The sequence below is a fragment of the Mus pahari genome, chromosome 10 (assembly GCF_900095145.1).
Source record: "Mus pahari chromosome 10, PAHARI_EIJ_v1.1, whole genome shotgun sequence".
In the NCBI taxonomy this organism is placed as follows: Eukaryota; Metazoa; Chordata; class Mammalia; order Rodentia; family Muridae; genus Mus; species Mus pahari.
In genome coordinates, this window is record NC_034599.1 from 89,080,905 (window position 1) to 89,102,852 (window position 21,948).

At 42.9% G+C, this 21,948-nt stretch overlaps 1 protein-coding gene across 1 annotated transcript in view; it reads left to right on the plus strand.

Annotated features, from left to right (window-relative positions):
- Window positions 1-5,813: 5,813 nt before the first annotated feature.
- Pcolce2 (procollagen C-endopeptidase enhancer 2) overlaps window positions 5,814-21,948 on the plus strand; it is a 56,227-nt gene continuing 40,092 nt past the window's right edge. The window contains exons 1-2 of the mRNA XM_021207026.1: window positions 5,814-6,059; window positions 6,841-6,949. Of these exons, the coding sequence (XP_021062685.1) occupies window positions 5,980-6,059; window positions 6,841-6,949 (189 nt within the window). The 5' untranslated portion in view covers window positions 5,814-5,979. The remainder of the gene's footprint in view (window positions 6,060-6,840; window positions 6,950-21,948) is intronic.

Sequence of the window (21,948 nt, forward strand, 5' to 3'; positions counted from 1 at the left end):
TCTTCCTTCAAATATGAAACTGAGGATTAGAAAATTACATTTGGTTTGCGTTTTCACAAAATGTCAGTTATATTTCAGACCAGCGTTAATTCTCATCATGCACAAGGACAGGATCAGTTTGAGCTTTTCTGATGTGTGTGTGTGTGTGTGTGTGTGTGTGTGATTTTGTTTGCATTTGCATATATGTACACGCATGCTTCCATGCATGGCTAGAAGTTGGCACCAATATGTCTTCCTCAATAACACGCTGCCTACATTTTTGAGGAAGAGTCTCTCTCTCTCTCTCTCTCTCTCTCTCTGAACCTGGAATTCCAGGTTTCAGAACAGCTGGCCAGGGAACCCCCTGGAGCCACCTGCCTCTGACTTCCCTTCTGTTCTCGCAGCTTTTATGTGCGTGCTGGGGTTTTGAACTCAGATCCTCCCTTGACTCATTAGTCATCTACCCAGCCCCAGCAGAAACTTTTAAAATACAACTTTTATGATGGAACCACATGATAAATGACAAGTCTTTGACCCTCACTGCTGCTATCTGTATCTGGAGCCGTCCCCAAGAGCCTGAGTGTCAAGGCCCTCAGCCCACTGTGCTATTGTCAAAGGGCAGGGTCCTGTGGGCAGCAACTGAGGGTCTACCCTTCTCTAAGCAGGTAGATGGATCCTGGTCTCTTCTTGGCTCTTGTTCTCTTTCTTCCCTCTGTAAGGCTAACAGTTTGGCTCCCCTCAGGCTCCTGCTGTGATGTACTGCCACTGGCCAGAAGCAACCCTGCCAGCCAGTCAGATTGAATGAAGTCTCTAAAATGGTAAGATTTGTACCTTTTTTTCTCTTTGTAACTTGATTGTTGCAGGTGGTGTGTGTGTGTGTGTGTGTGTGTGTGTGTGTGTGTGTGTTCATGGGGTGTAAAGCCAAGAGAATCACTTTTGAAAAAGCACCATAGGGGGCTGGTGAGATGGCTCACCAGGTAAGAGCACCCGACTGCTCTTCCAAAGGTCCCGAGTTCAAATCCCAGCAACCACATGGTGGCTCACAACCATCCATAAGGAAATCTGATGCCCTCTTCTGGAGTGTTTGAAGACAGCTACAGTGTACTTACATATAGTAAATAAATAAATCTTGAAAAAAAAAGAAGAAGAAAAGAAAAAGCACCATAGGAGTCCATCTGTCTCACAGGTTCCTGTTAATAATTAATACTTTGGTATGGAAAGCATTCCCTTGAGCTTGGAATGTGGCTCTGAGGGACCCCCAAGTCCAATCCAAAGGGAGAGGAGGGAGACAAAAGTCATCGTAGTTTGGAGACTTTTCATCAGCCAGCCCTTTGGCTCCTTTCAGTTGTTCTTGAAATAGCCCAAGCTCAGTAGCCATATAAAGCTCCCCACCGTCTCCTTTTTGTCGATATCTTTTAATGCCGGATCTTTTTATGGGCTAATGCTGACTCGTGAGTGAGTGTGTTGAATTTATGGTGCATTCGAAGATGTTTACCAGGTTGGTAAATGAACCAGAGATGAAGCAACAGACACAATGGCCTACTTGATGCCAATACCCTGCAGAGCCCATGCTACGCTTGCAAGTGATCAGTTCACGGGTGATTTTGTTCATGTTCCCATGACTCTTTGTGCAACCAAGGCAAGGGTAACACATCTTTTGAGGAGTAGGACTCCTGGCCCCTCCACTCTGCTATCCTTCAGATGACCTACCCACAGGACTCCTGGCCCCTCCACTCTGCTATCCTTCAGACGACCTACCCACAGGCCTGTTGTCTCTCAGCAGCTTCTTTTCGCTACTACTGCCTGCTGTCCTGTAGCTTCTTACCCCAATTCTGCATCATAAAACAACAGAAACTGACCTCACGCATGTGACGTGTGTGCACTCCTTCAGAGGTCCCTTGAGTCTACCTCAGATTTAACACATTAAACATCTCAGGACATTTACAGTTTATAATTTTGGTCAAAACTGTAGTTCCAGGTCAAATATGTGTTTTTATAGAGCAAACAACATGGTTCTCAATAAACCTTTTAAATCACATGGTAAGATCAATGTCTTTTTTATGAGTGTCAGCAACAACAGACTGACCCGTGTTAGAACTTTTACGTTTTAGTGAGGAAACAAATACAGACATTGATCTGTAAATTAAGAAAAGAAAACACTGCTGTATAATTACACTCAAGCAGTTTTCTATTTATGCATGGTCAATACTGTTTTATATTTTAAAATCCTACAGGGGAAGTATTTTCAGGCATGAGAGCTCCAGAGTATTACTAGGCAAAAAAAGTGAGCAATGTTTTTACCATATAACTCCAAACCGTGACTTTGTACTAAACTAACTACAAACGCTTGAGTTTTCTGATAGCTCATTCTGGAAATGTGTATAAAATAAACAACTTATTTTCCTCTTGGCTCTTTTAGAGACATTTTTACTTAGTTGTGGGTGTAAGTTTCAGAATATAATGTCTGCTGCCAAATCTGTAATTCCTTTTACAAAAATGTCATACAGGGTGTGGTACACTTAGGGATTTTTTTTTTTAAAGTTGTAATTCCTGGTAAGGTTCTTGCCCCCCACCAACTTTAAAAAATGAAAAACAAAACAGAACAGAAAATCCAATGCTGGGACTAGGGAGGGTGTAGAGAGATGGTACAGCACCCACGATGGGGCTCCAGTTCCAGGAGCATTTATCACCCTCTTCTGGTCTCTGTGTACACTGAAAACACACACACACACACACACACACACACACACACAGTGCATAGATATATACATGTAGGCAAAACACCTATTAAAAAATGTTTTAAATGCCAAGGCAATCTAAACTCTGATTNGGTGGCTCACAACCATCCGTAAGGAGATCTGACTCCCTCTTCTGGAGTGTCTGAAGACAGCTACAGTGTACTTACATATAGTAAATAAATAAATCTTGAAAAAAAAAGAAGAAGAAAAGAAAAAGCACCATAGGAGTCCATCTGTCTCACAGGTTCCTGTTAATAATTAATACTTTGGTATGGAAAGCATTCCCTTGAGCTTGGAATGTGGCTCTGAGGGACCCCCAAGTCCAATCCAAAGGGAGAGGAGGGAGACAAAAGTCATCGTAGTTTGGAGACTTTTCATCAGCCAGCCCTTTGGCTCCTTTCAGTTGTTCTTGAAATAGCCCAAGCTCAGTAGCCATATAAAGCTCCCCACCGTCTCCTTTTTGTCGATATCTTTTAATGCCGGATCTTTTTATGGGCTAATGCTGACTCGTGAGTGAGTGTGTTGAATTTATGGTGCATTCGAAGATGTTTACCAGGTTGGTAAATGAACCAGAGATGAAGCAACAGACACAATGGCCTACTTGATGCCAATACCCTGCAGAGCCCATGCTACGCTTGCAAGTGATCAGTTCACGGGTGATTTTGTTCATGTTCCCATGACTCTTTGTGCAACCAAGGCAAGGGTAACACATCTTTTGAGGAGTAGGACTCCTGGCCCCTCCACTCTGCTATCCTTCAGATGACCTACCCACAGGACTCCTGGCCCCTCCACTCTGCTATCCTTCAGACGACCTACCCACAGGCCTGTTGTCTCTCAGCAGCTTCTTTTCGCTACTACTGCCTGCTGTCCTGTAGCTTCTTACCCCAATTCTGCATCATAAAACAACAGAAACTGACCTCACGCATGTGACGTGTGTGCACTCCTTCAGAGGTCCCTTGAGTCTACCTCAGATTTAACACATTAAACATCTCAGGACATTTACAGTTTATAATTTTGGTCAAAACTGTAGTTCCAGGTCAAATATGTGTTTTTATAGAGCAAACAACATGGTTCTCAATAAACCTTTTAAATCACATGGTAAGATCAATGTCTTTTTTATGAGTGTCAGCAACAACAGACTGACCCGTGTTAGAACTTTTACGTTTTAGTGAGGAAACAAATACAGACATTGATCTGTAAATTAAGAAAAGAAAACACTGCTGTATAATTACACTCAAGCAGTTTTCTATTTATGCATGGTCAATACTGTTTTATATTTTAAAATCCTACAGGGGAAGTATTTTCAGGCATGAGAGCTCCAGAGTATTACTAGGCAAAAAAAGTGAGCAATGTTTTTACCATATAACTCCAAACCGTGACTTTGTACTAAACTAACTACAAACGCTTGAGTTTTCTGATAGCTCATTCTGGAAATGTGTATAAAATAAACAACTTATTTTCCTCTTGGCTCTTTTAGAGACATTTTTACTTAGTTGTGGGTGTAAGTTTCAGAATATAATGTCTGCTGCCAAATCTGTAATTCCTTTTACAAAAATGTCATACAGGGTGTGGTACACTTAGGGATTTTTTTTTTTAAAGTTGTAATTCCTGGTAAGGTTCTTGCCCCCCACCAACTTTAAAAAATGAAAAACAAAACAGAACAGAAAATCCAATGCTGGGACTAGGGAGGGTGTAGAGAGATGGTACAGCACCCACGATGGGGCTCCAGTTCCAGGAGCATTTATCACCCTCTTCTGGTCTCTGTGTACACTGAAAACACACACACACACACACACACACACACACACACAGTGCATAGATATATACATGTAGGCAAAACACCTATTAAAAAATGTTTTAAATGCCAAGGCAATCTAAACTCTGATTCCTAGACAGGTCCTTGGGTTTTCCAGCTTTTTTTTTTTTTTTTTTTTTTTCCCCTGAGTTTCTCTGTGTAGCCTTTGCTGTCCTGGAACTCACTCTGCAGACCAGGCTGGCTTTGAACTCAAAGACTTGCCTGCCTTTGCCTTTCAAGTCCTGGAATTAAAGGTGTGCACCACCACCGCCTGGTAGGTTTTCTGACTTTTAGATTATTGCCTGTAATCATTGTTATTTGCTTGTCAGAGTGTTAAGTTCTTAAGATTACAAACTCATTATTGAAATTAAATCTTTAAAATATGTGTGTGTGTGTGTGTGTGCCCACAAAAGCCAGAAGAGGGTAATAAGTCCCAGGGAGCTGACTGATATGGGGTGCTGGAACTGAACTTGGGTCCTCTGAAAGAGCCACAGGCAAGCCCTCTTATTCTCTGTGCTATCCCGCCATCCCTTCAGCCCTGGAGTTAGGGGTATTGACAAGTACTGCCTTGCCTTGTTTTTGTTTGTTTGTTTGTTTTCTTTTTTTCTTCTTCTTACAAAGGTGATCACAATTCAAAAGGAGCATCATTAATGAAACCCTCAAGTTAAGTTGTATCTCCCATGTGTCTCGAGTACATTCTGCTCTTGTTGGTCTTTTAGGACTCTGGTGACGTTTAAAAAAAAAAAAAGTATGAAGTTTTTCTGAAGTTAAATAAGGCCTCGATGCCAGACCTGTTCTCGGGGATATAGTTTATAAATCTTAACTCATCAGTAAAGTTTCCTTTTCCGGTCGTTGGGAAAACTTCAAATAACAGAGTTGCCTGCAGAGAAACACCGGTTTCAGAACCTAACGTGGGTGGTGAGATGAGAGGATCTGACAGATAAATGACAATTCACTCACAAATCGCTTGCTTGCAAATGCATGTTGAAATCTGCCCACGAAACCATCTCTCTAGCCATTGTTACACTCCGGTGCACACAGGCTCAAGCGCGAGTGTATTTAAAGCGAGAGTAAGAACTGGAAGTCCACTATGGAAGGATCTCTTTACTTGCCCCTTGGGGCTGCTATTCCAAGAACACAAAGGAGGAGCCAGGTTCCCCAGCAGTTTTACTTGAGAGCAGCTGGGGGCAACCCCCCACCCCCACCCCGGAAAGCCGAGGCTGGCCCTGGGTACCGCTGGCGGGGCTCCCTTCCCCCGCGGCCGCCCAGGGGACAGACCGTGGCCCCTCCCGCTGGAGAACAAACGGGACATTCAGCCGCCGCCCGAGGCTGCCAGGGCGCGTCCCCTGGGGAAATTAGGCGTGGAGTCGGCCCGGATCGCCTTCAAAAGCCGCCCTCCGGCCGGCCGCGGCGCACTCTGTACCTGGTTGCCGGCGCCGGGCGGGATGCTGCAGTGAGCTGCCGGCCATGGGGGGCGCGAGCGCCTGCATCCCGCTCTGCCTGCTTCTGGCCACCACGCCGATGGCCCGGCCGCAGACCCCAGAGAGGTAACGTCCCCCGCCCTCCTTTCCCCGCTCCCGGGACCCCGCACCGCGCCACCGCGGGCTGCTGTGCTCCCCCTGAGCGCTGGCCCTACGGCTCCAGGGCCACCACGTGGCGCGGCTCGCCCTCCCTTGCCTTGCCTCCCAGCGGTTTGGGCGCCGGTGCAGGGAGCATTAGCGCTTGAATGTGTGCCCTCCTCCGCCCCGCGCTTTTCCTCCCAGCCTCGGCCAATCTAAGGCTAACCTGGGGAGCCGCTCTTTTAAGTGACTCCTCACTAACTGCTTAGTGCCTGGCTAGAGGCACCTACAGGATAGCTAACTCCCGCATCATCTCCAGCCGCGGCTGCTTCCCCTTTTTCCGGGGCTAGGGGAGGGGCGCGCTGAGACACCCAAGTTTTCTGAAAAGGGGAGAAAACAAGGCCTGTCTCTAAATCTGGAGACAAAGTTAATCTTTACCATGTCTTTTAAACCATGCAGCTCTGCCGGAGTGGCTCTCAGTACCTCTCCCACTCTCCCGTTAAATCATTCAATTTTTATACGACTTTCTGAGTGGGATATTTTACTATAGATGCACATATATGACCTGTCTTAATGATGAATTTGGGCGAGTGCGTTATCCGGCTATAATTTAAATATTCGAAGAGATGGCAAGCTTTCAGATCTTTTCTCCGGTGATTTTATTAAACAACATTAACTCGTTCATATCAGCACGTATGCCTTTTTGGAATTAACGTTAGATTGTTAGACTGCGGATCAATGTAAACGTTCTCTCTCTTTATTTTCGCAGACCTGTTTTCACATGTGGCGGCATTCTTACCGGAGAGTCTGGATTTATTGGCAGTGAAGGTTTTCCTGGAATGTACCCTCCAAATAGCAAATGTACTTGGAAAATCACAGTAAGCATTTATTTTAAAGGTGTTCTTCTGGACGTGGGTACTGGAAACGGTGCACGCTGATGCCATTTGCGTCTGGTGTCAAGACTTGGGTTAGTGGCAGATTCCAGAAAACATGAAATGTTGGATTTACTTCAGCTATCTGGGAGGTTTATTAAGAGACCTGGGGGTGTCCTGCAGTAACGATTAGAAAGGGCTCAAGATGATGGTTGAAGGAAGAAACCCTTCAAGCATGAGTTTCTGACAACTTGGGCCTGACTCTATTGAGTCATTTTGGATTACTGATTAAGGCTGTTTCTAGTTAGAGGTCTGGTGTAAACACTATTGAAAGTTAGATGTTGTTCATGCCCACACAACTCCCTGTGGGAAATAAATGATCAAAGCAGTTTTGACTACATACTCCGGAGAAAAAGAACCACCATTGCTGCCAGTTACTCTCCCTTCTTAGGAACCACTGAAGGCCATCTAAGAATGGAGGATGCTAGTTATGAGGGCTTAATAAAATGTCTACAGCACTCTCCGTGGGCTGTATTAGTCGTAGTCAAGGCAGGAAGCCAGATACAGACACAATTAATGAAAATAAAAGTCGCCTGAATCACGCTTTCGGTCACTGCTGCTGTAACTTTTGTTGCTATCTTCATTTTCTTGTTGCTCCTGGGAAGTTATTTGGTAATCAAAAGTATTCATTTAGTCAGTTATGATTCATTGCACGTATGTGTTTTCTGTTGCTACGGATTGAACCCAGAGCCCCATGCAAGCTAGATAAGTGCTCTTCCACTGAACTACATACCCAGCCCCAGATCACGTTTGAAGGACTGTGTGCCCGGGAATTAGCAAACATCTCAGTGAACCTGCAGAATCACTTTGATCATTATATCCTCTACTTTATGTAGGAAAGCTGAGGCCAAGCGAATTAGTTGGAAACATTGGTATGATAAGCCCAACTTTACCTATAGTGAAGATCTGAGTTTGGCAGGCGGATTTGAGAGAAGGACCCCTCCATAATATAAAACATGGCTTTTTTTGTGTGTGCCTTGATGCCCTCTTGTAAAATTCCAGTGAATGGATACAGATTTCATTCTATCATTATAGCACATGGAGCTAGGAGAGACTACATTCCAGAAACAGCTTTGAAACACTGATGCTAATAAATGTGAAATAAGACTGGGGGGGGGGGGAAATATAAAGAGTCTTGGTTTCTTATTGTAATTGTGGTTTAATTGTGACTCAGTTGCAAGGTCAAAATGATCCAAGAGGTGTCGTGTGCCTAGCAAGTCAAAAGCCCTGGTTGGTTGTGTATTGGAGGACTTTGTAGTCACGTTGCTGTGGCATCAGACTAGGGAGGGGTGTGTCCGCTGGGAGGGGTTTCTGGACCAGAGAGAGCTTTGCCTCGGAGGAAGTGCAGTTGCCAAAAAAAAAAAAAAAAAAAGCCAAAAACAAAAACAACAACAAAAAAAAACAGGCATAGGGGTGTGGTGGTAGAGTGTTAAGTTGTAGGGTGGGAAGCAGGTTTAATTGCCTTAATAACTCAAGGAACCAAGTGTGGCTGGATCAGAAGGAATAAAGACCATTGTCTGGACAGGAAGCTAAGCTGAAGCCAACCAAAAGCCTGAGTAGAAAGAATCATGGACTCAAAGAGGTTGGGAGGGCAAAGATGAAGAAATATGTCATCTCTTACCTTCCAGTGTTTCATAGGCAGATGTACATGCAGTCAGGATGCCGTGGCTCCAGCTGAGAGGCCCACACACCCTTTGTGGTTCCTGTCCTGGGCAGGGGTGTTCTCCTGGGTGACTACCCAAGGCAGTCCAGAGAGACTTTCTCAAAGCCAGTTGTATTAGAAAAGGTTCCCGAAAGGAATGAAACCAATATTGTGTGTGTGCGCGTGTGTGCATGTGTGTGTTAAAATCAACTAAACCAGACACATTAGCAGTCTCAATCTGGCTTTGAAAACCTGGAAGCTCCCTGGAGATCAGCTGATGTACAACTGAAGTACATTCCCAGCCTCTAGTCTAGGGTATTAAAGTTTAATAGCAACTTCTTGGATGACAGTGCTGTTCAGCACATTGTCTTCTCTGATTATTTAAATTAAGCAACTTTCATTTCCTAATCGTATAGCCACCTTTCAAGTACTTAATGGCCCTCTCTCTCTCTTTCTCTTTCTCTCTCCCTGTCTGTGTCTGTGTGTGTGTGTGTGTGTGTGTGTGTGTCTATCTGTGTGTCTGTCTTACTGTCTGTCTGTCTGTGTCCTTTGCACAGTTTCTAGGGATCAGTTTTACCTGTGTAAAGACATTGCAGATGGAAAAGCCCCTTGCTAGTTAGTTGTACTCCTGCCCTGTCAATGGGGAAGCTGATGCTAGGCCACCACAGCTGATGACTTAATCCTGTTGAGTCACCCTTATCATTCTGACAACTTGTGGTGGCCTTTAGTTGACTAGGTCTTAGTAATTAATTTGGCTGAGCACGTTCTTTAAAAAAAAAATGCATGGCTAGACATTAAATCAGAGGACTTGAGAGTTAGGAAACAGTTCAGTATTAGGTAATCCATGATGAGACTGAGTGTTTCTTAACTTTCTGTAGAGTTAACTTCTACAGGAAGTTAGCCAACAGACGTCTGCATTAGATGATATAGTCCTTATGTCTGTGGTAAGGGACAAGAATTGAGTATGATTCTAACAACTAAGGTCCTTTGAAAAGTGGAAATCAAACTTCCAAGCCGATTTGACATAATGAGGCTGGGGTGTATATAGTCAACCTCTTCCCTCCATATTGAAGCATGAGAGCCGTGCACCAAGCCCTGGCAGCAAAACCTGAAACTTCAGACCTTGGCACGCTACCACCACACTTGGTAACAGTACTCCTTTGAGACAACATGCAGGGGATGGTGGGAGGCATCTGAGATGCTCAGAGGAAGTGGTAGTATAGCAATAAACCTGTCGGCAGGGTCCCGGCCAGTGCGGTGAACTCAGTGCTTCACTAGGACATAGGCCAGAAACCTTTCCAGCGTCCCCCTAGGCCAGCCTAGATGATGTCAGAAGTGATGTGAGTGGGGGGGAGATGAGTCTGAGGTGTGAGCCTGGCTCTGAGTGGCCTCTGAGATAAAGCCCACCCGACTCCCTGCAGTTCTAGCTGTCCAGCAGCCTCGACATCCACATTGCCAGCCCATCAATAGCTTCAGGGATAACATCAGCACAAGCCTGGACCCACTGATGCAACAGTCCTTGAGATTTTCAGCTTACTCGTTCATTCTATAACTCCCCTGGTGGAGTTAAAGATAGAACCTGATGATTGTTAGAAACAATTTCTCTCTTTTCTAGAAAAGTCGGCTGTAAAAGTGGCTCCCTCAGAGTTTGACTTGAGGAATAATTGGTGTGGGTGATCAGGAAGAACGGCTGAGGCTTTGCTTACAGAAACTATAAATTACAGGAAACTTGAAGCCTATTGGGAAATCTTGAAGGTACATAAGAATAGCGTTTAAAATTAGTTGCTGAGTCTAAAATCCAGCAGAGAATTGGAAATGTGGAAAGGAGATGATGTTACAGAGATAACAATGGGTTTGTAATTGCTTCATTTATTTAAAAAAAAAAAAAAGCTTGAAGGGTATTGAAATCAGTCAGTTACTGAGGTTTTAAATATTAATTTCAGCATGAATCTGAGTTGGGAATAAAACCAAGCAGTTTACCTATGTTTCTTCTGTAGAGAGACCCTCAGCTGCCCAGCCAATGCCTGCCCTGCTGTTCGTCGGCTACTGGTTTATTCTACCTGGGAACATTTAATATACTTATTATGCAACTCATGCTACTAAGGTGTTAATGTATAGTTCTCAGCAGGCCTTCACATACATTGACCCACTTTATTTCATTTGCATTTAATTCTCTGAGCTGGGTGAGGCAGACATTAGTTTACCCCTTTCACTCACGGGTAGAGGAATTGCTATCAAGAACTTGGGCAACAGTTTAGCTGGGTGTGGTTGCTAATATCTGTAATCCCAGAGGTAGGAGGATCTCTGTAAATTGGGAGTCAGCCTGGTCTATATAGTGAGATCCTGTGTGTGTGTGTGTGTGAGAGAGAGAGAGAGAGTGTGTATGTGTGTGTGAGTGTGTGAGAGTGTGTGTGTGTGTGTGTGAGAGAGAGAGAGAGAGAGTGTGTGTGTATGTGTGAGAGAGTGTGTGTGTGTGTGAGTGTGTGTGTGTGAGAGAGAGAGTGTGTATGTGTGAGAGAGTGGGTGTGAGTGTGTGAGAGTGTGTGTGTGTGTGTGTGTGTGTGTGCACACGCCCGCGTGTGCACCAAACTAAATAGAACTTGCATCTTGCCTAATACCATGAAAAGACTCGCAGTATTACTGACTCAGCAATACAATTAGTTGTCCGCGTACTTAGCTCTTATATAAGCATTCACCACAATTCATTGAGTCACTTGTCTAGGTAGGTGCTCCATTTTGCTGCCCTTTGGGTACAGGGACAAGTCATGGTTTCCATCCTCAGAGAGTTGGATCTGGTAGGAAGGAGAGAAGAGACTCGATGATAGGAATGTTTAGTAATCATTTTGTTGCTCACTCTTAAGTGGCTTTACGTATTGCAAATTTTGAAGAGTTCAATGTAAGGTTTTGGATTCACAGGTTTATTTTATATATGCCTCTGTTGTTTCCATAAATGAATAATAATGGCCCCTAGAGAGGTATTTCTGTACCATTGCCTTGAGGGTAATCTTATGACTTATTGTATGTTAAAGTCATCATACTGAATCTACCCTTCTAAAAGTCTGATTAAATTTAAATGGCACAGCCTGGTCTACAAAGTGAGTTCCAGGATAGCCAGGGCTATACAGAGAAACCCTGTCTCGAAAAACAAAAAAAACAAAAAATAAGAAAAAGAGAAAAAAAAAAGACTTATAAATGGCATTCACAACCTGCTTAAAGAATTTATAAATTAAAGAGGTCTTGGGGTTTGTGTCTTCTAAACAACTTTTATACGGTTAACGAGAAGAAAATTGGCAGCAATGGCCGTGAAGTTGGGTATGTTTGAAATATATAGTGATGTTCTAGAAGACCAGTGGTAGGTATATAATTTGAGAAAACAAATCATTAATTTGGGCAGGAACTCAGCATTTAAGTCAGTTTAATTATACCTAAGGGTAAGGAAAGGGTTCTAAAATTACTTAACTATTATTTGTCTGGAATAGCGTTAGGGTAGATAGAAGAATGGAATTTTGGCCTTAACCTCGTATTTCCTGGCTTTTGACTGCATGTAGGATTTAACATCATATGGAGACTTAAGTTCTAATTTTAACTGTATTTTTAATGAATATATACATTTCTCTTATAGGAACGTGAATAGCGATCACTTAGCCACCCGAATAATAATTTTACCCAATGCTGAAGTTGATATGATTAAAGGGAAGTATGGATACTGGTGATTAGTAGAACTCGTTTGCATCTTCACTCAAGCTTGAGAGCCGTAGGACTAGGCTAAGGACATTGCAATTGTTACTTGTCTTGCTTCCTATTTTTATTTATTTTTATTTTTATTCTTTGACCATTTTTTTTTTATAGTTCAGACTCTATTCCCCTCCCAGTCCACCCTCCGACTGTTCCTCCTTCTCCTAGCTCCCCCCTCAAGAGGAGGTCACCATCATACCTCCACCCCACCAGACCTCCCCACTTCCTGGGGTCCCAAGTCTCTCCAGGGTTAGGTGCATCTTCTCTGACTGAGTCCCGGTTTTTAAACCAATAGTTTGTAATTCAGAAAGCTTACCCTGTTCAGAACACTTAAGCATCTTACTGTAGACAAATTCCTCTAGCTAGGGTTCAATCATTAAGACACTACAAGCACAAAGCTTTCCTGTTGCCTACAGTCCTTTTGGGAAGGACAAATATAAATCCTAAATAAATAAGCAAGTGGGTAGCGCTTTCCCACTGGGGCCCCAGTCCACTTTTTCTAAATTTGTTTAGTTTCCTGCTTGCTTCTGAGGGCTTCTTTTGCCTCTTTTAATTTTGTTTTTCTTTCCTCTTTCACATGGAAATTAAGTATGTTTTCTATTGATTGGAAACACGATGTTTTATAAATACACTTATTTATCCTGCCTGTATTTTTAGGGCTGTTTTCAATCCGATGCCTTTAGAAAGGCTTAATGAATAGACAGGGGAAACATGGAAATGAAGTCTTCATGGTTTTCTTTTTTGACAGAAATTCTTTGATAACAGCGTTGCCAACAGAGAAGGCATTTAATAAAGGTAAACACCCAGGAAGGATTTTTAAAAAATGTATTATTAGCATGGCTGAGAAATTTACTTTCATATCCCTTGCTTGTGACCAGTTCAATTGATGATGTGAACCCAGTGGCAAATTTGAATTGGTCCGTGACGACTTTGCAAATTCCTTAGAAGCTATCAGTGGAAGAGAGTGGGCTCCTTTGTTGCATCTTGTTTGATGAATGCAGTCTTAGAGGCTTTACAGTTTCCTTTCCAAATAGTTCCTTCCATGTCCTTAGAGTTGGGTGTGTGCTTGCAGATGGCTGTTGTGTCGTGTTCTTCACACAGAGAGATGTTATACATATGGATTGCTGTCCCTTGAACCTGACAAACAGCCTGGGAAATTGTCCATTGCCTTCACACGTCCACACCTCAACAGTGCAATTATGCTGGTGGCTATCTTTGAATTTCTTACTCTAGGAACTCGGGGGGGGGAACCCCAAGTGTTTTCTTCAAATATATTATTCGTTAGCTCGTGGAAGGTAAGTCTTGGACAACGCGTGTAGACATCCAGAATAAGCAGGAGACTTAGAGCAGTGTAGAGTCAGAATTGAAGCTTCCTAAACCCTAAGTCATGCCACTAAATATCACCCTTCCTTTCCCACCACACCCTAGGTGCCCCCATCAAATGTGCACTCTTGAACACTGTGCATGACCAAATAGTGCTTTCCAAATGTCAATCAAGGGCGAGAGAGTTCATCAAAGATAGGCTATTACCAGGCCAGACTGAGAGGAGGAACGGCACATAGAAGCCCATGACTGTTTTAATATTAGGTGACCCCAGAAATGGATGGTAGGGTCTGACTGCTAGACATGGACTTGCTAAAATCTCTGGGCTACCACTGACTCCTCTGAGGGAATCCTAAATCATTAATTCACCAATATTGCTCATGATGTACCCATCTGGTGCCAAACTTTAATGATGGTTGAGAAATCACACCCCTGAATAGAAGCAGGGAGAGGCATAGTGAACAGGGGTTGAAATGGTGGGTTGTTTGTGTGGCATTCCTCGGAGCCTAGAAGAATAAGCATTGGAGAGTCCTATTGACGTGAGTTTTAATCCCTGTTTACACATTTGCTAGGTCTGTGGTGAAGTTCCTGAACTGGCACCTTGGTTGATGTGAGGGATGAAGTGGATATTAGATAGAAGGCCCCTTGGCACAGTGCTAGAGGTGATGTTGATCTTTTAAAACCACTTCTCCAGGGCTGTAAAAAGGAATAAAAATGTGGCGTTTGTGTAGAACTTGCCGGCAAGCCAACTGGTTTCAAGCTACATGCTAATCCCTTGGGGGCATGGTGGAGTCCCATGGGAAACTGCTCACTGTGTCCTTTCTTCATTTTTTTTTTTAAAAAAAGATCTTTCATAAGATTTCACCCACAGAAGTGCCTCCAAACCTCCCTTCCCAGCCCGCTCCCACCCCAGCACCAACTGCAGGTTCCTCGTGACTTTGAGATTGGCTATTTAGAAGCAGAGAAAGGATTGCCAGCGAAACCCACGAGATAGGGCTGAGCTCAATGGAAAGGCACTTGCCTATCATGTGCAAGGTCCTGGCTTCTGCCCCAGGACTGCACTAAAGGCATTGTGAGTGCATTTCTGTCTTTACAAATGAAGAATCTACCCTTCTTTGGCATTACAAATCACCAAGCAAGCTCCTACGTACACAGACCAGCTAAAACCATTATCCAGGGATTCCCAATGGAGACACATCACGTCCTAGTGTCCAAGATGTAGTTTCTAAAGCCAGACTGCTGGGATACATATCCAGCCCAGCACTTGGAGTTTCCAAAAATGGCCTCCGATTGCCCTGCCTCCTGGTTTCCCAGTGTCCCCCAGCAGTGAGCTGAAGAGACTTGTAGGAGTGGCCTAGGGCAGAAGACATTTTGTCTTTTGTCTAAGTTCTTTGTCTTTTCTTCCTTTTTACCCTTCCCTCTTCTTTCCCCTTCCTTTCCTTCCTCCCTTCCTTATCCTTACTTTTTTGTTGTTGTTGTTCTCTATGCTGGGCATCAAACCAAGAGTCACTGACTACACCCCCAGCCCCTCCTTGGTTTTTAAAAATATACATTCTAGAGCCCAGGGCATAGTAGCGTATGCCTATGGTCTCAGCACTAAGGAGGCTGGGGCAGTAGGATGGTAAAATTGAGGGTAACCTAGGCTATATAGTGAATTTGGGGTCAACCTGAGCTACCTAAGAAGACCCTCTCTCTCTCTCTCTCAAAACAACAACAACAAAAAAGATTCCAAGTGCATTTTGGATCTGAGGAGATGGTTTATTCAGTAAAGCATTGACCTGAAAGCAAGAGAACCTGAGTGCAGATATTCATCATTCAAGTTAAAACAAAAATCCTAGGTGTAATCCTGTTTAATCCCATCACAGGGTGGGTAGAGACAGGAGGCCCCTTGGAGCTCCCTAGCCAATCAGCCTAGCCTACTCAATGAGTTCCAGGTTCAATGAGAGATTAAGGAAGATACTTGAATGTTGCCCTGACTTCCATACTAGTATATATATATATATATATATATATATATATATATATATATGCCACTCGCACACGCATGCATATGCACCCCAGGCAACCTAAGATACTTTGTAAGGACCATCATTCTGTGAGGATGTTCACAGCGCGATGGTCAGACAGCACCCCCAGCAGTGGTCTTCAAAGCTGGCTTCTCTGACCTATTATTGAATAAGTCATCTAGGAGGGCCAGGCCTTGAGCAGACTGTTTTCTGCCAGCTTACCATAATGAAGGAGAGAACTCAAGCAAGACCCATCTCTCTGAGGCCAGCGAGCCCACGGTATTACAACAGGAGAGAACAGATTGTTTTAAGCCACGAGGCTTTGAGGAATTCTGTTATGAGTCCTGATTCCCTAAACATTTCTGTCCCAGCTGTATGGTCTTGGTCTTGCTGGTTATCCTCTTTGTTCCTGGGTTTGCTTATCTGTACATGCGAATTGTATTATTCCCTCATAGAGCCATGTTAGGTGTTACATTGCATGGATAGCATTTAGTTCAGTGTCTGGGGGCCTAGAGAGATGGCCCAGCAGTTAAGAGCACTGGTTGCTCCTCCATGGGATCTTGGTTTCATTCCCAACACCTACCTGGTGGCTCACAACTGGCTGTAACTCCAGTGCAAGGGGGATCTGACACCCTCTGCTGGCCTCCACCAGCACCAGGCACACACATGACACACAAGACATACACAGACAAAACACTCAAACATATCAAACAAAAAGTTTAAAAAGCACAACGCCTAGTGCATAGTAAACAGTAAAGAAATTATTTTTTCCATGAACCATGTACTGGACATTTACTGTTAGTCAGGCCCTGTTGCATCCTGGGATATCATAGGGAAGGTCCCTGCATTGGTAGTGCCTGCCTAGAAGCACTGAGACATGTAGGAATCACGTGAGGACACGTGCTGTGAAGACAACGTACAGGACATGGAATGAGGATTGTGAACCCAGCTGAAATGGGGTCAATCTGGTGACAGCTAAGCTGAAACTTGGATGTCGCAGGGCATCTTTCCACTTACAGTCCTTAAGAAGCTTGTGAGGTGACCACTACTCCAAGTGCAGATCATTTAGTTTGTGGTGGTAACCTCTCTCTGAGTCTCTCTGCTCAGAGCAGCTACAGCAAGCCCTCAGGACATCTGTAAACCGACAGGCCTTGCCTGGGGTTAAGGTTACTGTCCCAGAGCATACTGGGAGAATCAGTTACAGCACCTGATCACACTCTGTCCTCTTGGTCTGTTTACTAATCTGTGTCCCCTGCCTGACTGAAAGAAGGAAAGAAACTTGAACAACAACCAGAAAGAAAGAAGGAAGGAAGGAAAGAAAGAAAGAAAGAAAGAAAGAAAGAAAGAAAGAAAGAAAGAAAGAAAGAAAGAAAGAAAGAAAGGAAAGAAGGGAGGGAGGGAAGAAGGAAGGAAGGGAGGGAGGGAGGAGCCTCAACCAATAAACTACATGTGCAAGTAGAAACTATGAAAAACCAGGACAACCTGTCTTCTCTGCAAGTTAAGAATCCCATCATGGGCTGGAGATGGCTCAGGGGTTAAGAGCACTGACTGCTTTTCCAGACTTCAATTCTCAGCAACCGCATGGTGGCTCACAACCATCTGTAATGGGATCCAATGTTCTCTCTTCTGATGTGTCTGAAGACAGCTACAGTGTACTCATATAAATAAAATAAATAAATCTTTAAAAAAAAAAAAAAAGAATCCCATTATAATGGTACCTACTAAAACCAACCTAGGAGAACTAAGAATGAATTCGAGAGTCTGGCCATAAGTAAGTTCAGACAACTCAAAGAAGACATGACTGTACTCTAAGGGGGCAAACCAGAGAGAAATGAAATGAAGTCAACCCGAGATGTGAACATAGAATTCAACCAAGAGATGGAGTTGCTGAAGAAAACCCGAAATGCAAGGATGCCAGAAAGGAGAAATTCGACAAGCCATTGAACATGCAGTAGAAAGCCTGACCAACAATAGGGCTCTTAAAAAGCAGGTGAACGTCTAGATGCTTACAACCTACCAAAGTTAAATCAAAGCTGTCCTAGAGTGTCACTGCTGTGAAGAGACACCATGACCATGGCAACTCTTATAAAATATTTAACTGGAGCTGCCTTACAGTACCAGAGGTTTAGTCCATTATCATCATGGAGGGAAGCATGGCAGCCTGTAGGCAGACATGGTGCTGGAGGGACCAAGAGTTGATCCAAAGGTAGCAGGGAGAGGCAGTGTACACACTTGTGTCCAACAAGGCCACACCTCCTAACAGTGCCACTCCCTATGGCTAAGCATTCAAACATGAGTCTATGGGAACCATACTTATTCAAACCGCTACAAAGGTGAAGTCAATGATCTAAACTGACCCATAGCAAGTGAGATAAGCTCAGTAATTAAAAAAAAAAAAATCTCAGCCAGGCAGTTATCCTTTAATCCTAGCACTTGGAAGGTGGAGGCAGGTGGATTTCTGAGTTGGAGCCAGCCTGGTCTACAGAGTGAGTTCCAGGACAGCTAGGGCTATACAGAGAAACCCTGTACAAGCCCAGGGCCAGATGGATTCTACCTAGGATAATACCGGACCAGCAAAGAACTAACACCAATAATCCCCAAGTCATTCCATAAAACAAAAAGGAAAGAACACATCTAAATTCTTTATATGAAGTCAGTATTACCCTGATACCAAAACCAAAAAAGATACCTCCTCCAATAGAGTATAGACCAATGTCCCTGATGAACATAGCCCCCCAACCACCAAAATCTCAGAGATGCAGGGATGATTACACATATGTAAATCAATAAATGTAATTTCCCACATGAACAGACTCAGGGACAAAAATCACATGATCATCTCATTAGATATAGAAAGGGGTCTTTGAATATGTCATGGTTTGAATATGCTTGCCTCAGGGAGTGGCACTATTTGGAGGTGTGGCATTGTTGGATAGGTGTGTCACTGTGGGTATGGGCTTAAGACCCTCATCCTAGCTGCCTGGAAGTCAGTCTTCCATTATCAACCTTCAGATGAAGATGTAGAACTCTCAGCTCCTCCTGCACCATGCCTGCCTGGATGCTGTCATGTCCCCACCTTGATGATACTGGACTGAACCTCTGAACCTGTAAGCCAGCCCCAATTAAATGTTGCCTTCAATAAGACTTGCATTGGTCATGGTATCTGCTCACAGCAGTAAAACTCTAGCTAAGACAAAATATAACATCCTTTTATAATAAGAGTCCTACAGGATCTAAGAATACCTAAACATAATGAGAACAACATGCAGCAAGCCCACAGCCCACACCATTCTAAATGGAGAAAACCACAAAGCCTTTGTATTAAAAGTCAGGAGCAAGACAGGAATATCCACTCTCCCTCATCTTGTTCAATACAGTGCTTGAAGTCTTAACTAGAGGAGTAAGACAAGAGAAGGCGGTCAAGGGGATACAAAGAGGAAAGAAAGAGGTCATCACATCCTTATTGCAGGAGATATGATTCTATACATAAAAGAAAGCTTCTACAGTTGATAAATACGTTTAGTAAGGTAGCAGGATACAAAACTATTAAATTATATATATAGAGAGAGTTTATATATCTAGATATATATATCTTCAACATTTAATTATTATCCAACTGTCCTTATATATACCAATTCCTTCATTCATAATAACGCTAAGCACACCAAGAAAAAAAAATCAGAGAAGCAATCCCACCCACCAGCCTCAAAAGAATCTTAGAATAAAAACCTAACAAAGGAAGTGAAAGATCCGAACAAGCAAATCTTTAGGACTCTGAAGAAAAAAATAGGAGAAGATACCAGAATGTGGAAAGATCTTCCATGCTCTTGGGATAGAAGAATGAATATTGTGAAAAAGGCCATCTTACGAAAAGCAACCTACAAATTGAGTGTAACCACTCTCAAAATCTGAGTGCAATTTTTTTTTATAGAAATTGAAAAAAAATCCAAAAATTCACAGGAAAACACACAAAAAACCAGAATAATTAAAATCATCCAGAACAATAAAAACACTACTGGAGATATCACCATGCCTGATTTTAAGTTACACTATAGTAATAAAACCAGCATGGTACTGATATAAAAACAGACGTTGATCAAGGAATAGAATTGAGGACCTACAGTTACACCTTTCCATAGCCCTCTGAATCCACAAAAAGACAAAAAAATAACAACAGCAATGAAAAAACAAACAAACAAACAAACAAGAAAAAACCACACTGGAGAAATGACAATATCTTCAACAAACGGTGCTGGTCACACTGGATAGTGTGGAGGAATGAAACTAGATCCTTGTCTCTCACCCTGCACACATGACTCAACACCAAATGCATCAAAGATTTCAACAAAAGACCTTACCTAAGACCCTATATCTGATAGAGGAGAAAAAAGGGAAGTTAACTTATAGGCATAGGAAAGGAATTTTTGGACAGGACCCTGGTAGCACAGGCCTTAAGACAAGTAGGTGCTCATGAAATTAAAAAGCTCTCATACTATGAAGGAAACAGACTAGATGTCTATCAGCTGATGAGTGGATAATGAAAATGTGATGACACATATATAATAAAATATTATTCAGCCATAAATAAGATATTATATTTAACACATATACTATATAATGACATGCATATTTATGTTTCAAAACAACAATTTAAATGGGTGGTGGAGGATGGCTCCTCTGAAATGTGTATTTTACTAACTAGATGCTATTATTTTCTAACCAAATTGATACATCAAACTAGTCATTCCAGTGTCTCTCCATGGTTTTAAACAGAGCAGTATGACATAAAGTGACTTTTTTTTTTTTTTTTTTTGGACAAGGTCTCCTATAGCCTAGGCTGGTCTCAAATTTAAGTAGCCAAGTGTGACTTTGAATGAAGTTATGATCCTTCTGCCTCCACCTCCCCAGTGCTGGGATTACAGGCATGGACCGCCACTCCTGGTATTATGCAGTGCTAGGGGTTAGAGCCAAAAGCTTTGGGCACTGTGCTCCAAATGAGGTGCATCCTCAGCTTGTGACTCGTGTTTTCAAAAGATCTCCTGGATGCTCTGTGGAGAAATAGACTGTGGTGCCTAGGAGGGGAGGCTGCTAGGAAACTTGCTGTAACTGAGGTGAGACCATGGTAGCTTGGGCCTGCATGGTAGCCAGGAAGGTGACAGTGAAGGTCAGCGATACACACACACACACACACACACACACACACACACACACACACGTTTCTGAAATATTGCAATATATTTTTAAATATATACATTGTCAATCTGTAAATCTATAAAATCTATATCTAAATATATTACATATATTAGCTTCTGAATATACTGTAATATATTATTGAAATCTATACATTGTCTAAGTCTATAACTCCATGCAATCTATAAATCTATGTCCAAATACTATGTATATATACTATATATATATACTATATATATTATATATAATATATATATACACACACTATATATATATAGAGAGATGTAGTATACTATATATACCTATATATATATATGTGTGTGTGTGTGTGTATATATATATATATATATATATATATATATATATATATAGGCTCTAAATATATTATAAAGTAGAGTCAAAATTATTGGTGGGTAAGGTGTAAGGTTGAAAAGAATAAAAGAGGAGTCAGAGAGCCTTCCAAGCTAGGGCTGAGCAGACTGAAGGGTGGCAGCGCCATCATCTATGGTCAGAGCAGCCTTGAGAGCAGAGGCCAAGGACTTCACTTTCAACCTTCACGACAGCTGGTGTGCACCGGACAGCAAGTGAGGGTGTCGCCCTCAGAACGCCACTGCAAACCCTCCAGCAGTGGAGGGGGCAGGGACACCTAGCAAGCTGCTGCTTATCCTGAATCAGTGCTTTGGGGAGTCACAAAACTTAGCAACTTGATCAAGGGCAGCGGTGAGTGAACACTTGTCTGTGTGAAGTAGCCGTGCAGGAGTTGCTGGCTGCGGGCCACTGTGTACCTGTGTGCTGCCAGAGAGAACTGTGTCAGTTCTGGAAATGAAGAATGAGATCTTGTGACAATGTTAATATACACAGTTGTTTCTTCTGTTTCAAGTGTCCTGCACTGGTGTGTCATAGCTGGAACCACCCACACCCATCCTACGTGGTCTTTGGAGTCACAATGTCACTATTTTACATTGAAAATAAGATGCTAGCCAGGTCTGGTGATACACACCTATAAGCCAAGCATTCAGGCAGCTGAGGCCAGAAGATTGCTACAAATT